General features: G+C 41.1%; 1 protein-coding gene across 3 annotated transcripts in view; it reads right to left on the reverse strand.

Annotated features, from left to right (window-relative positions):
* PDE4B (phosphodiesterase 4B) overlaps positions 1–16580 on the reverse strand; it is a 395151-nt gene that overhangs the window by 298606 nt on the left and 79965 nt on the right. The window contains exon 1 of one of the 3 annotated variants that reach the window (XM_073357425.2): positions 2417–2908. The exons of the other annotated variants lie outside the window; for them this stretch is intronic. Within the exon in view, the coding sequence (XP_073213526.1) occupies positions 2417–2652 (236 nt within the window). The 5' untranslated portion in view covers positions 2653–2908. Of the gene's footprint in view, positions 1–2416; positions 2909–16580 lie in introns of those variants that run through there. 3 annotated transcript variants of the gene reach the window in all.

A 16580-nucleotide genomic window follows, 5' to 3' on the forward strand; every position in this document is an offset into this window, starting at 1 on the left:
AAAGAACTATTTACAAAGTCTTGAGGACAAATATTTAAATAAAACTCTGCTAGAAACAGCAATGTGTGCTAGAGAGTGAGTATCTTTTGTATTTTTTTGTACAAGGAGGGCCCAATTCTGCCACCCTCACACGCTGAAAAGGGCTTTACTCCAACAGTAGTGCCACTGACATCAACAATACTGCTCAGTGTGAATAAGGACGGCAGAATCAGGTACGTAGAGAATAAAATTATTTTTAGACCTTCTACTATGAAAGATATAGGTTACAAGATATTTAATGCTGTATACATTGACCTTCCCTATATACTGATCTTCCGGATCTTCGAGGGGGGAGGGAGGGAAGAGAAGAAGCGGAAGAAATATATTCTAAACAAAGAAAGCAAACAAGATATACAAACCAAAAGTACCCTATTTGGCAAGTATATGTAACACAATTGCATAAAAATTCCAATATAATTTCAGAAAAAAGTTATCTAAAAATTCAATAGTTCACTTTAATTTCAGTTGTTTCAATTTTATTGAGCAGATTACAAAATGAAAGGAGAGTACGTACTGTTTGCTAGGGGTGTGTGGGGGGGTGTTATACATACATGTGTTCAAAACCTACAATACATTACATTCTTGGGATAGATGGTTTTCTTGTATTTCTAATATTAAACTTAGTATATGAGGGGAAAAATTTATATTATATGTTCATCACCATTACATTGTAAAAACCTCACAAAATTCAACAAGTATGGTTACTTTTTAAAAAAATATCTGGAATAAGAAAAACCCCAACACATACGGACAAATGAAGACACTTAATTTCCATCTGTCCATATTTTAAAAATATATTATGATTAAATATGCCAGGTTTAATTAAACCTTACATATGTCTAACCATGAGCTTAATCTGATTACACCCCCAAAACACCCACAGAAGTACCACTCTTCACAGTATATGTTCTCCCCCTCCACCCCACCCCACACCAGCATGTATTGAGAAATTAACATCCCATTGTTCCCCTGATAAGAAGATATAACAGACATTCAAGGGAATTCATGTATACAGACCTAGACACTACTGGCTAGTAACCAATTAAAGGGCTAAATGAAGCTCAAGGCCATACTAAAGTTATTATACCACTTTGGGTGCCATAATATTCTTTATAAAAAGAGATGCACCATTCCCGAACCATGAATTAGAATAAAAGGCTATGTTACAAGTTCATAAAAAAATTACATAATAAATTCGGTATTCTCGTATTCCTGTATGTATGATCAGTGTTTTTTCTTAAAAGTTTCTCACAGATCTAGAGCCAGAACGACTGTTACAGCTGCTAATTTGCCAGAAACAAATATCTAAGGTAAAGGAGGTTTAGTGCTTCATTTCAGAAAGTTCTTGCTTAAATGCAGCTTTGACCTTTTTCCAACACAACTCAAAACACACCATTTTAAGAACAACATTCTACATTATGAAAGGAGAAACATACAAAAGGTAAATTATTTTTTTGGTATATTAAAATGTCTGGTCCTTACAAATATATATGGGGTTCCCTCGTTCTCTCTTTCCTTCTCTGATTCAGTTCACAGAAAGGGAAGTTAATGAATGTGGCTGTGTGCGAGTGTGTTATACAAACATGCATGTTATTAAAAGTTTGGAGATTTGGCTCTAGTAGTCGACTACAGTAGGTTTATATAAAAAAAGTTTTGTAACCACACACAATGAATTTAGGAGAGAAAATATGAACCACTCGAAATATGAGCCACTCTTTCTTTTGTTAATCCTTTATGACTTCATTTACCTGGCTTAATACAGCAATTCCCTTTATATTTTCACCAAGTGGTAATAAGCTTCAGCTCAAAATCAACTGTGACAGCATGCAAATTGCTGACTGCCCAAAAATGGTCAATTTAAAACATATGAATCTTAGCTACAACCTTCTTTTAAAAGGAGGCTGAAAGAAGGCACAACATTTTTACCAAACAAAAATAGTCAAAAGCCACTCAGTAAAGTTGTAGCCTTTACCAGCATTTAAGCCTGACAGTAGCATAGCAAAAACGACCCAGTCTATGTTCTACTGTTACCTGCAATCAGAGTTGATATAGAAAGAAAAAGCATTTCAAAGATTCCTCTGAAAGAAATCCACATGCTTTGCCTACAATATGTCTATGAAAGTTCCTGGGTGCCTGTTTTATTCAATGAAGATTAACTACAGATGCATGCATTATAGGCTGTACGTATTCTGGAGAACAGAAGCTGAATGACAATTGTACAGGCACTGCATTGTACGTATTTCAGCTGCCCTCTGTTCTGTTCATTTCACACTTGCAGCAAGTATTATGAATGGATCTCAGCTTATTTTTCAGCATTAAAAACATAGCCACACACGCACTGGCTTGTAAAGACAAATAGATATCAAACAGATCTTACCATGTATGCGCCACTGTAAAGCGACGGCGTTGACGGATGCTTTTATTCACCAGCAACTTTCTGAAAAAGCATGGAGAGTTCCTTGGAGAGCTGCGAGGTGAAATTTTTGGAGACGTGGGTCTGTTCCCTGGCAGTTTGGGAAGCTCAAGTTCTAAATGCATTTGTTCTTTGAAAGTCTTTATGTAGATATCTGACTCTGGAGCAGCAAGTTCCCTAGAAGAATCTTTTGCTGTCATAGCTTGGATGTTGTGTTAGCTTTCACCATTCAAAAAACATATCAAAAAACACATCACAGAGACATTGCTTCAGATTCAAATGCTGATAGATTGGCAAAGCCTAGCCCTGTCATTCACAAGGCTGAGTCCCGAATGGAAAAGCTACCTAAAACAGCAGCAGCCTAAATCGAAGAATAAGTCAATGCTTTATCAGACAGAGCTTTATCAGCCCAGCTTTCCCTCTGAAAATGCGCCAAAGTGCTTTCTGTGTCAGTAGCCTCCTTGTGGATGTGGCTTGTCTGCAAGCTATACACTGACACTCACTGAATTCATTCAGCTGAACATACCAGCTCATGAAAAATTCATAAGAACTCCCTCCCGATCAATCCTTTTAATAAAATACTTCATCAAGAAAAAAATACTAGATTTGTCTGCATATACTAAGAAAATAAAGCTGTTTACAAACATATTACAAAACAGTGCAACCTGGTTCATTCAGGCCCAACATAAAAAAGATCTTCATTCAGAATTATTTGTGTAACCCACACTGCAGTAGCTCCACCCATGACATGCTTATTGGCTCAATATTGTTTTGACAACTGGACTCTATTCAGCCCTTCCTTATACTTGTGCATGTGTCAGATTTTCATGAAATTTTGAAGAGGGTTCTAACACAGTTACAGTGTAACATGCTAATCTGTGTGCTCCCAAGCAGCCTCTGTACACATCCTAAGGGTCCCTGACGATGACTTTTCTGAATCAAACCAATGCTAGCATGAGCACATAATTTGCAAAAGGGAAAGGTGGGGAAGGGAAAAAATGCAAGTGGCAACCTAGCAAGAAAACAAAACAACAACAAAAAAAGCTACTCATTATTACCTGAAACTTTGGTAAAATCTGCAAGAATGTGCATCCTATAGTTGGAGTAGCATGCTGTGCAGCAGTTCTCACTGCTATTATGGAGGACTATAATGGCCGAGTAGGAACAAAACAAAAACCTTTATGGCAGCGAGAGCCCACATATCTGAAACAGAACTAAGACCACTGAGATGGCCAGCAAAGGGTGACTGAAAGGAGATGGCTAATGCTGATGGTTGAGAAATCTGTCAATTCCACTGGAGCAGGAGGAAATTAATTTAAATCTGAACTTTTATTTTAAAGAAAGAATGTTCTTATGGATTTTTTTTAAGATGAGCTAGTATTGTGAAATTTAATGATAGAATAGAATCATAGAAATATAGAACTGGAAGGGATCTTGGTAAGTCATCTAGTCCAGTCCCCTGCACTGAGACAGGACTAAGTATTATCTAGTGCAGCAGTTCTCAAACTTTAGGAAACTGGAACCCCATTTTTATTTAAAAATTTTCACGGACCCCCCCCCAGCCACCCTCTCAGCCCGAGGCCCCACGCCCACCCCACCTCACCTCTTCCCTGCCTCTTTCTGCCCCCTACCTGGGGAACACCAATCCCCGCTCCTCTCCCTCCCTCCCAGCGCCTCCTGCACGCAGCTGAACACCTCTTCTGTGACGTGCAGGAGGCACTGGGAAGGAAGGGGAGGAGGAGGAGGAGGAGTTGTTACTCTGGAAAGGTGGTAGGCAAAAAATGGGTGGGATGGTAGTATTAGGATTTCTGGGCATGTTGTGCTTATTCACATTGCATTTTGGTTTGTCTTGGCTTTAGGTGTACATGGGGCCAACTTTTACATATAAAAGGCAACAGATTCCAGGCAAGGAGTTTACAGGGAAGATTATCTTGTCTTCCTGTAAATTAGAGTTGTTGGTAGTTGGAATGGAATGCTAATGGCTGGGGAATAGCTAAGAACATCCTCCATATTTAAGCAGGAGAAGATGTCCCTTTAAATAGGAAAAAAAGTGATTTCCTAGATTATGTGAAAAGTGAAGAAGGGAAAGATAGCCCATATCAAGCCAGACCTAGGTGGAAGTATTCTGGCCTCTCAATAGAAGTTGAATACAGCTGCTAACATATCAATTACAGAACACACCATCCTAACCTCAGGGTCTTACATAGCTCTTTTCATCCATAGATCTCAAAGCATTTTACAAAAGTGGGTAAGTCTTATTTAGCTTCATTTTTCTGATGGGGAAGTTGAAACAGAAGTTAAGTGACTTCCCAAGGTCTCACAGCAAGTCAATAGCCAAGCTGGGAGAAGGACCGAAGTCTCCCAACCTTTAGTCCACTATATCACTGCTGCCTGTTTGCCTTCATTTCTATTTCTTGGCATCATCATCAATAACATTGCTTGGTTAACGCTGATGTAACGTTCACTGTGATGCATACAGACCTAAGACCTTTTCTTCCAGTATTAGCACTCTGGTTTAAGTTGGGGAAAAGTGTATAACATGAAGAGTTATAAACTCAAAAGGAGGAGGGGCAGGAACCTCCAAAAATCACTAAATCTCTCTCTTCAGTACAGTTCTCCTTCAGGCCTAAAAGCTGCTGGCACCCTCCACATAGTGGGAATGGACCAGAAAGCAGAAATACAGTAGAGAGCTTACCTCAATTGCTGCTATTCTATTTCCCTTTCCACCTGCACAAATGTAGAAAAGACCTGTCTGCTCCCCTTCTAAAAGACGGGATAATGAGATACTATGTTTCTAGACTCTCACCCCAGTGAAATAAAGGGAAACATTTAATCCTTTCAGAACATCAGGTGTTAATCAGCTGTTACATTACTCTTTACTTTGCCGGCATTTACAGATAAAAGACAAAAAAACCCGCTAAGAATTATTCCAACCGATTAATAAAATTCATGCAAATGCTTAATCTGGAGTTCAAAGCAAAATTTCAGGGATATTCTCTAACACATGATGAGGCAAAACAACCAATGGAGATAGTAACACTAAAAACTCATTTATTTTAGAGTTTGAAGAATCCTTTAATAAGAATATATAAAAGCAGAAAGAAAGAGTGGGGATTATACAACAGCTCAGAACACACTGAAAGAAAGAAAACCATGCAGCACAGAATAGATAAATATGAGGAGGTTACTTACCTGTAACTGGAGGTTCTTCGAGATGTGTTGACCCTAACTGTATTCCACTGAGATTTTACTCATGTGCGCCATGCATCCGAAGCTGGACAATTTGGAAGTAGTAGCATCCATTGGTCTGCGCATGCACTCTTCGCCTCATGGTTTCGTCCGAGGTGATGAAGGGTGGGGGAAGACTGACTGCTTCTCCAGTTCCTTCTCCACTGCAAATCAAACAGATCCACAGCAGAGGGGAAGGAGGGTGGGAAGCGGAATACAGATAGGGACCACACATCTCGAAGAACTTCCAGTTACAGGTAAGTAACCTCCTCTTCTTAAAGTGATGGTCCCTATTGTATTCCACTGATGGTGATTAACAAGAGGTACCTTGGATGGGATGGTTGAATGGAGGACAGTCGTGTCAAATGAGGCATCCGTCACAGAGTCCTGCACCAAACCGTAGCTGCCCTACATATGTCTGAAAGTGGCCCACCTATGTGCGGGCTGCCATGTGGCCGAGTAGAGATAAGGAAGTCCTGACTGGGACAGATGAACTGTTGACTACCGGGTGATGAGTTCCTGCAGAGCCTGGAACCTGTCCCTTGATAGGTAAGCTTGTGACCAAGTTGATGGAGGCCCCTATGAAGTCTAGGAACTGTGAGAGAATCAAAGTTGATTTTTCAACATTGAAGCGGACTTCCAAGGATGAAAGGAGTCTGAGCAACATGGAAGCCAAGATTCCAGCTCTGTCTCTGGATTGTGCTACTAGAAGCCAGCCACCAAGATTGGGGAAGCGATGGAGGTGGGCTGCTATGACAGAGAAAACTTTGGAAAAGTCCCAAGGAGCAGTGAAGAGTCCAAATGGCAGGACTCTGTACTGAAAATGCTGATGGCCCACAGTGAACCACAAGAATCTTTTGTGGGTTGGATGGATGTCTATGTAAAAATCAGTGTCCTGCATATTGAGAGCTGTAAACCACATGTCTTTTTCTAGAGACAGTATGATGCTAAGGTGACCATACAAAACTTGAGCTTGTGAATAAAGTGGTTGAGGCAATGGATCTCCAGGATTGGCCTCCACCCTCCCTTCTTCTTGGGTACCAGGAAGTAAGTCAAATAGAACCTTGTGCCCTGATAGTTCAGAGGAACATATTCTATAGCTCCCCTTTGTGGTAAGAAGTCTACTTCTAGGGCCAGGATATTATCATGAGAGTGGTCCCTGTAAAGGGATGGAGGCGGGGGGACATGGACAGAGGTAGAGTGGGGAACTCAATTGTATAGCAATAGTGGATGACATACAGGACCCACTTGTCCATTGTTATTGCACTCCAGGCTGGTAAGATGACCCCAAAGGAGATGGGTTGGTTGCATTTCCATGGTGGTTGACAGCACTCAAATATCGTTTCTGAGAGGTTTGAATGTGAGATGATGAAGATTGTGAAGGCAGACACAGGGAGCCAGATCACTGGGGCTTCTGGAGCTTAGGAGTAGGTTTGTATGGCCTCTGGTGGAAGAACTGGGGAGTCCTGAATCTCTGTGTAGGTGACAGAACTTCTGCTTGTGTGCAGGTGTATCAATACCCAGTGATTGAAGTCTGAATCTGGAATCCTTGACATAGTGGAGGGAATTGTTGGTCTTCTGATTAAACAGGCGCGACTCATCAAAAGGAAGGTCCTCAATGGTATTCTGCTCCTCTCTGGGGAAACCAGATGAGTTCAACCATAATTCCCTCTGTATGAGGATGCATGTGGCCAAAGAGTGTGATGAGGTATCCATAGCATCCATGGCTGAACGTAGAGCCATTCTAGCCACCAACTTGTCTTCCTCCAGGATATACTGGAAACATTCAATCTAGCTGAGGCAGCTTTTCAGTAAAGTCCTATAATTTACTATAGTTAAGGAAGCCATATTTGGCTAACAAGACCTGGTAGTTTGAAATTAGAGGCTTGTTGAAGAGAAGACCCTGTGTCCCAAAATGTCTAAGCATCTGCCCTCCTTATCTGTCAGGTTGGTGCATGGGTGTTGCTGCCTGGATTGTTCTCTGTTGCTGCTTACACCACAAGGAAATTGGTGGGGGAGTGTGAGAAAAGGAACTCCAACCACTTAGCTGGTACGTAGTCTCTCTTCTCTGCCTCCACGTTTGGACTGGTTGGAGAATGGCATCATTGATTGGTAGAGCAATGCTGCTTGGTACCAAGGAATAAAGGATGTCCAGGAGCTGGTGCTGCTTGTCTTGTACTTCCTCCAGTGGAATATGAAATTCATCCACCACCCTTTGCAGGAGTTCTTGAATTGCTGAAAGTCATCTGGGAGGTGAGGGGGAGGCTGAAGTTACTGCAGCATCTGGAGAGGATGATGGGAAATGCTCTTGCTCCGGTGGTATTGTCACATCTGGACTCATTGGTTTGTTCTCCATAACCAGTTCAGCACGCCCTAAGCGACGATAGGGGCGAAGCCTCCCTGGCTGAATGGGCGGGTTCCAAGGGTGGGTACCGGGGCCAGGATCCCTGATAAAGACAGCAAGATGGATCCGGCAGATGTTGTGGAGGCCCCATGGAGAGGGCAACCAATGACTTCCCTGCTGCTGGAGAGGAGGGTACTGCCACACTGCTAGCAGTCCTTTAGAGTACTCATAGTGATGGTAGGGAATGGGCGGCCTTTGTGCTCCATTGCAATCCTCCAATGATGAGAACTCAGATCCCAGTTCTGATGGTGGTACCATCAGAGCCAGTGGAAACACATAAACCACAGGCAGATGAGTCAAAGCGTGACCTGATTTCACCAAGTCCTGGATAGGAATCAGACCTCCCCAGTGCAGTTTGCAGAGGAAGCCATGGAGAACTTGGTTCTCTATGATGAGCTGCTCATGTGGTTCTGGTGATTTCTCCGATTGCCCCAGTGTTAACAATATCCGTTCCATAGCTGGAGCCAGTGTCGGAGCAGAGGACTGCCCCAGAACTGACAGATCCCTAGTCTTAAGGGAGGAAGACCTTGAGGGCAGACAGGTGTCAGTGCTCAGTACCGGGGGATCTGCTGAAATGCTCAGTTGTCTCTCTGTGGCTGGAACTCATGGAAGGAACATTGTCCTTCTTTGGTTTGGAGGAAGACTTACTGCATGCTTATGCACATGCCTCCTTGCCTGCCAACTAGGCCCCGTCATGGGGTCCATAGCGGCAGTACCACCAGAGCCAGACTCAATCTCTGTAGCCAGAGGTGCACTCCTGGCTTGCTCAGGCCCATATACACACGGGGTTCCCTGGCGTGGGTTGGACTGAGGCCTCATGGCGACTTCCATGAGGTGCTTCTTGAAGTGGAGAGCCCAGCTTTCTCAGGTATAGCTATTGAGCAAACTTACCTAGAACCTGGTGTTTCCAATAATGGAAATTTGAAATAACTAACAGCCTGAGTCTTTTCCTGACCACAACAATAAGAGATTCTTGGACAATTGAACAAAGAACACTGAAGCCTGGCTGAAAAAGCTCATTAACCCAGAAAATGGTTAATATATACACCCAACAACCTGCAACAAAACCTTTAAGAGCAACTTCTACTAAACTTGCTCATATCTACACATGAAACACTGGAATCATAGTAAGGAACCCCAGAACCAGTCTACAGAAGCTAAGTGAGAGAGGCAAAAACTAAGAGGATGACCAATACCGTATCTATTGAATCAGAGCCTTTCTAAACGAAGCCTCCAAACTTTGAGACGATCTACAACTGCCAACAAGGATAGATTATATTTTCAATTAACACTTTTTCCTGCTAAAGATTCTATTATTTATACATTTTTAAGCCCTGGTATTAGGATAAAATAAAAAAAACAGTCCAGTGCACAAAAGTGGAAAGATGTGTATGCTGTGGGAGAGGAAAGGTAGTTGGCTGACTCTTTTTACAATGCTTTCTGCCAGTGTCAGAGTAATTGGGTGCTTCTTCCAAAAGGAATACTTTGTGAAAACACATTCAGATCAAAATAATTAGGAAGCTCCTCACTCTGTCACTTAGATCATTGTTCCACACAGAGACATTAGCAAGGATGAGTCAACCCCATAGAAAATAAAAAAGTAAGAAAAAACTGTTCATGTAACAGATGCTGGAAAACTATATTTTCTTCACAAGACATACTCTGAGTCCCAAAAGATAATGCTAACCTGTCAACGAATTCACTAGAGGAGTATTTCAAAAGAAATGCAGATTGCTGGTACTGCATAAGAACGGCCATACTGGGTCAGACCAAAGGTCCATCCAGCCCAGTATCCTGTCTATCGACAGTGGCCAATGCCAGGTGCCCCAGAGGGAGTGAACCTAACAGGTAATGATCAAGTGACCTCTCTCCTGCCATCCATCTCCACTCTCTGACTGGTGATTAAAAAAAGACAAAACTTCATTTTATAATAAAGGAGTCCGTTTAAATATCAGATTTTAACATTTTATTTGAAAAGTAAAAATTACTGCCCTTTCCAATACCCTTAACTTGAGAATTTTAAAAATCTTATTTTTAGGTAATATAGTGATTATTAAAATACAGTTCTACCTTGAAAAGAATTACTGTGGAAAATGACACATTTTTGCTCAACAGATAAGCTCCCCATGTGTGTGCGCAGAGTAATATGTGCTTGCTCTCAATGCAAGTCCCAACTGCTTTTTACTCATGTTAGCTCTGGGAAGGCTTTGGTTATAAGGGAGAGAAAGCTTGATTCCATTCCCTCTAATGCAGCATCAACGGAGGGGTTTACGTGGTTCTGGTTATTTACTTGTGCAAACACAGTGATGACAGTAGGGTTGCACAGGTGTCACAGAGGGGAGATCACCATCTCCAGAACCTTTATTAATAAATAGTGATGTGGTGAAAGAAAGAAGCTAATCTGATTCTCCAGAATTGGCAGTGAGAAAAACCACCATCTTTTAATTTGTAAACTGAGCACTTGTGATGTGAAAACCACTAAGACATAATACATATTAAACTTCACATTGATATACAGTCACTTTTCAGGGGAGAATTGTACTTTAAATACCATCAATGCTAGTTTTGTAGTGCTCCTATGAAATATAGACCAACAAATGAAAATTATTTTAAGGAACATAATGGATTCCCTGTAGAAATTTAAAAATAATATCCCCTTTCAAGAAGGCCCAAGTGACATGCTGACTGCATTCCACTGATAAGTACTGTTGGCAAAATATTTAGCAGGAACACAGTCAGTCTCCCGTTTGAATTCAAGGATGTTAATTCTTTCTGCTCTACTCTTGATTTTGCCATTAGCTCTGTCTGAAAAAGCAGCAAATCTGACAAAAAAAAATAAGCCCTTATTTTCAAACTAGAAATGAGTCAATCAAAAATATTTAGTGTTTTGTGGGTTTTTAAAAATCACCCTATATATATTTTTACTAAATAATTTGTTCTTTCCCATCTCCCCCACCCCAATAACTATTTTTTCTTGAAACACTTGTTTTATTTATATTAGGCCTGAACAACAGGAATAGTGTCAATCTGACTCAAGATGCAGGTGCTCAACCATTACTACAGTATGGTAAAGGAAAAGGCATATTGCAGCATAGGAAATGACGTCCTAAATCATATGTAACCCCAGTGTATAAAAATAATAAAATTGTAATAGCAAAGGTATTATTTCGAATAAGCCAGGAAGAGCTCTGACTCAGTAGACAACAAAAAGAGCTCTCAATAGTGTGCTCTTTTATGGAACTCTGAACAATGTCCAACAAACAGTCTTTTGGACTAGGAAATGAAAATAATTTTTGAACAGACTGTTTCAGTTTTCTTTTTTCATTCTGCTAAAGAAAAAAAAAATCTCACACTCTCCTCCTTCTGCTTGTTTGCAACATCTGCTGCTTCACAGCCTAGAGCTTCTGGAAGGTGGCCTCTGAAGAGTGCCATTAAAATATTTGCAACATGTCTGAGAGCTTTGCTTACTTTTTACTGAAAATTTCCCAGTGGTGGTTAAAAAGAAGCTGTAATACATCTCTGACTATTAAATGCATGTATACACTGTGGTGTGGTTTAGCATTAGCAAGACCGATTCGCCACGCTAAAGCGATAGAAAAATCTGTTTGAATTTCTCATACTATTTACAATTCACTGCAATTTCCACTAGCACAAGATGAAAGATAAAATTTTGATTTTAATTTATTGGTTTAAAATTATATAGTCAATAGCTCTACTCCCACATCAAATGACTGGACAAATACAACTACTTTTTGCAAAAGCTATCAAAAGGGACCACTGTGGGGGTATTATAAATGGTCATAGACAACACAACACACAGCAACAATTTGGTTTGCAGAATAAAAAGAGCTGGGGGACAAAGCGTAAAAAGAAAGAAGCAGCAAGAAGCTATTGGAAAAGATTGTCCTTGAATTTATCTTAAATATTCTGGTAAAATTATCCAAATGTAATTGTTTACTGCAGGTTGAACAAGATTTATCCAGCTTCTAAGCAGTGGTAGTTCTGAACTCTTGGTATTTAATCACAGTATATTCAGTTTTCTTGGTATAGACTGTTTAAACTGTCTATACCAAGAAATTTGGCTTAATTTTTGGCTTTTCCCCTTTCAGAGACACGAGCATCATTTGTGTTACAGCATTTTGTATTCTATATATTTTGTCTCTTCAGAAATGCTCCGTCCTCCTACTGAGACCAAGGGAACATGGAAGACTTGGTTCATACTAGCCAGAGATAAATGACTCTACCTCAACAAAAGAAGCATAACACTATTCACTTTTATGGATGCTACGCTACATGTTGATAACAGTTACCACCTTAATGTGGCCAGCCTGAAGTTTAGATCTCTTAAAGAGAACATTGGTTGTAGGTGTTCTTTCCTATAAAAACTACCCAAGTTCAGAATACAGGTGAAGTCACAGAAAAGTAATGGTAACCATGATCCATTTATTGTTACAAATTATGCAATATATCAGAGGTGGCCAAACTTACTGACCCTCTGAGCCACATATGACAATCTTCAGATGTTCAAGAGCTAGGGCATGCCTGCCAGGGCTCGGGGCTTCAGCCCCGCTCCTGATGAAGCCCCAAGACCCCTCGCCCCACTGGGAAGAAGCCCCAAGACCTCACTCCCTGCTGGGCAGAAAGCTCTACACCACCACCCCGCTGCAAGGCAGAAGTCCCAAGCTCCCCCCAAGTCTGGTAGGTGGAGAATGGGGGACATGCGAGGGGGCTCCATGAGCTACACTTTAATGGTAAAAGAGCCGCATATGGCTCGCAAGCCCCAGTTTGGCCACCCCGGCAATATATTTTGATACCATGGTGACAGGTGACAGAGATAGGTAGCCACATTTTTTCTACATTCTGCAATTTTTAGTACTCAGATTACAAAGGAAAATAAGTTTTTAATGATGCTAAAAAGCTACCAAGTTGTCATTTTTTTCTTACAGGCATTCAGAATGTTTTCTTCTGGTAGCAGCAACCCTGTATAGAAATAAATGTGTGGGGTTTTTTTTAAAAAAAAACTGGCATATAAGGCATGAAGTATTCACTCTATTCATGCTGGGAATTTCCTCAGCAAGTTTGACTATTTGGTTTAGAATATTTCTTAAAGACTTTTTAACAGCCTGCTCTGTTATTCATTGAGGGTAATCACAGTTGTCAGGCTGTGATGTGGGCTGCTTAAGAATACAGAACTAAAAGTGTATATTTTATTAATGAGATTGTGACAAACTCCACACTGGGTCCAAAGGAGTTACAGGACAATACTGGGCCCAGGTAGCCCCACCCCTTCCAACCTGCAGAGCATGATCCAATTAGAGAGGAAGCTTAAAAGAGAGTAACTCAGCTCAGTCAGGGGCAGGAAGACAGACCTACCCTGAGAGCTCCTGGACAAGGGTGCTGAAGACACCTCCATGTGAGAAATAGGAGTGTGTGCTTGAGCCCAGTTGGGGCTTTTCTTTTTCTTTTGTTATCTTATAGTGGAACTGAAGACATGGGAAGAGATGGATGGTAGGAAGTGATCCAAGGAGGGTCACTCTGAGGGCACCCCAGGGTACCACATATTGTTGACTCCCACAGTGCCCTGGGTCAGAACCTGGTGGAATGGGAGGGCCCAAGCTCCCCTAACAATTGCCCCTGCTGCAGCAGGGTCATAAGCCACATTCCAGTGCCATTTCCCCTCTGATAGAGGACAAAGACACTGCAAACCCGAGGTGAAGCTAAATTTATCCTCGGGTGAGGAACTTGATTGAAAGGCCTTCCTGCTCAGAGGCAATACTGGGTGTACTGCCCATTACACCACCTGGCCCTCTGAGGGCTCTCTTACAGAGATCAATAAGCAAATTTACTCTTCGGAGACAAAAACCCATGTGATCACTTCTGAGACTGAGATTGCAATGCAACATAAGAATGTTTTGCAATATTACACATTTCATACATGCAGAGTTTGAGAAGCAGCTTCAGAGAGAGAGGACCAACAAAACCCCCAAAAGCTATTGCCCAGACTGGTCTTTCTCTCTCTCACCTGTAACCCAGGATGCAATTCTATCAATTTTTTGGTGTCTGCACTTAGATGGCCAATCAGGTTTGTAATTAGTGCCAGTTGCAATGGTAGCTTCTACGATAGGGATTCTGATCCCCCAGAATTGAACTGAGACCACTGATTCATTACTGATCACCGATTCTGACTGTCTCTAAACAGCCATACAATAGAAAATTTGTTCACTACTAATTCGGGGTAGTTTTGAACCAGCATACTAGATATAAAAGGTTCAGTTATTGCAGCCACTATTATATTACCCAGTCAAACTGGCTTCAGCTAGTGTGGTATATGTATAATCTTCTGGTAAAAATTATAGCAATACTAAACACTTAAATACATTTCAATATCTACTTTTTTTTTTTTTATAAAGGATTGATAAAGGATAATCACATACAACTGATTCAAGCATCCGCTTCATCAAATCATTCATACACTCTTCTACTATCCCTACCCTTTGTAATTATAAATTACAGCTGGAACAGAAGTTGGACCACAGGGCATGACTTACTCAGAGAAAATTCCAATTTAAGTCAATAGTAACTAGCAATGTGTGAATCTTAAAATATTCTGAAATCTGGTTCCAAGAAGCAGAGCCAAATATCTTGGGTCTTGGAAATCTCCAGTATGGAACTGCGCTAAGAATAGTGTCTCTCTCAGTATTTTGGTGTTTGTGCAATATACCCAAATACTGGCAAACAAAGAGTGGGAAAAAAAATCAGTCCAAAAGTTAATACAGCCTCCACCTTGAGGCGCCTCTCATCCTTGAGAAGATTTTAGGAGCAACTTAAATGGCGCAAGTTATACACAGACCTTTATTTACCTATGTTGGTGACATCAGCTAAAACTATTAAAAGTGACTGCATCATAAGAATTGTAATCCCACCAGAGGCTGTTTACTTTTCGCATTTCTCTCGGTTTAGAAAATGAAAAAATTAATTAAATCTGTTTCATTTTCAGATTCTCAATTCTGTAATGTTTGGGTTTCAAACACTGCAGGTACATAGTTATTTGTTTATAAACAATGTCTTCTTCAATGCATAGTTAAAATTTTATTGTGTTAGTTTTTTTAGAGAAAACTTTCCAAGTATACATATTTTGGGCTAAATTTTAAGTTCATTATGTCCATTTAATTACATATATTTTTCACGACAATATTCTCTTTGCAACTCAGAAATAACGTGTATTTAGATCTAGAATATAAGCACATGTGTAAAGTGTTTGTTGCCTATGAAAAGGTGTAAATCATGGCTTTGTCATGAGTCTTTAACTAAGGGTCAACACATTGTTGTGCTGTCCCTGGAGCACAGGGCAGATTATGAATTTGAGTCAGAATCCACTTTCTAGGCTCCCGTTTGCTCTGAGGCGGAAAGTATCCTGTTCCAGATATAGACCCGATGCAAGTGTATCGTCAGTCCCTGGGGTGGTAGTGACCATGTTAGATGGTGGAGCCAAGACTACCATTCTCTACCACCTCCTGCCCACCAGTGTAGGAGTTTGGGGGAGACAAGGGTAGCAGTTCTGTGCAGGCTACATCTCTTCCTTCTCTACTACACATGATATGACTACCCACCAAAGGAGTACTTTCCAACCACTGTCCTCCCTTTCACAGCAGCACAAGCTGGGCCACAATTCATAATTCAACACAAAATTGTAGCTGGTCTGGTAGCCTATTATTAGGTTGTCTGACACTTCCCATTATAAGGCCCTATTTTCAGTTACTTAAACTTTACTAAACTTTAAACACTGGAGCTCAAAATGTTCCATACTGGGTATCTGCCTCAGGCTGGTTTTTTGTTTGTTTAATTTCAGCCAAAATGGTTCAGCCATTTCTGGGAATGGGGCTGGGGAAAAAATGTTTTTCAATGTTAAAAAAAAAAATCTGGTGATCTTTTTTGTAGGAAAGTTCTAGCAACCGGATACTTTGGAGTACAAACCTGAATCTGGCAGCGGAATAGCCTTTGTGTCAGAGATGTGCCTTTTTGCCATCCTTGTAAAAATCCATCCCAATTTGGCCAAATTTGAAAAATTGCGGTTTGCACATGCTTAGTAGACATTTGCTAAAGTTTAACAGCTAAAATTACTGAGGATTCTGCCCCTGATGAGCATACTCGAGCCTCTCACAGCTCCTAGTACTGACCAGATTCTGCCTGCACCATCCCCACAGAGCATATACAGAGCAGGTCCTGGACTGCACATGCTCCATCCTCTTACAGATACTGTAAGTGACTGCACTGTGTAAGCAGCACCCACACAGAACAACTGTGCTTGTTCCCTCCAGCTGAGGGCTAAAGGGGTGAAGACACATTATCCCTGGAATGGCTGCTCGCAGCTGCTCTGTGCCAGGGTGAGGCTGTGCACCTCTCTCTCAATCCTGTGTTCCCAGTAACTGCCCCCTGTTGGCACTCAGGCAGTGTGTAGGAGGAAACTGATTCAGGAAATGCCAGAATTAAGGCTGC

This window comes from Lepidochelys kempii, chromosome 8, assembly GCF_965140285.1.
Source record: "Lepidochelys kempii isolate rLepKem1 chromosome 8, rLepKem1.hap1, whole genome shotgun sequence".
Lineage (NCBI taxonomy): Eukaryota > Metazoa > Chordata > Testudines > Cheloniidae > Lepidochelys > Lepidochelys kempii.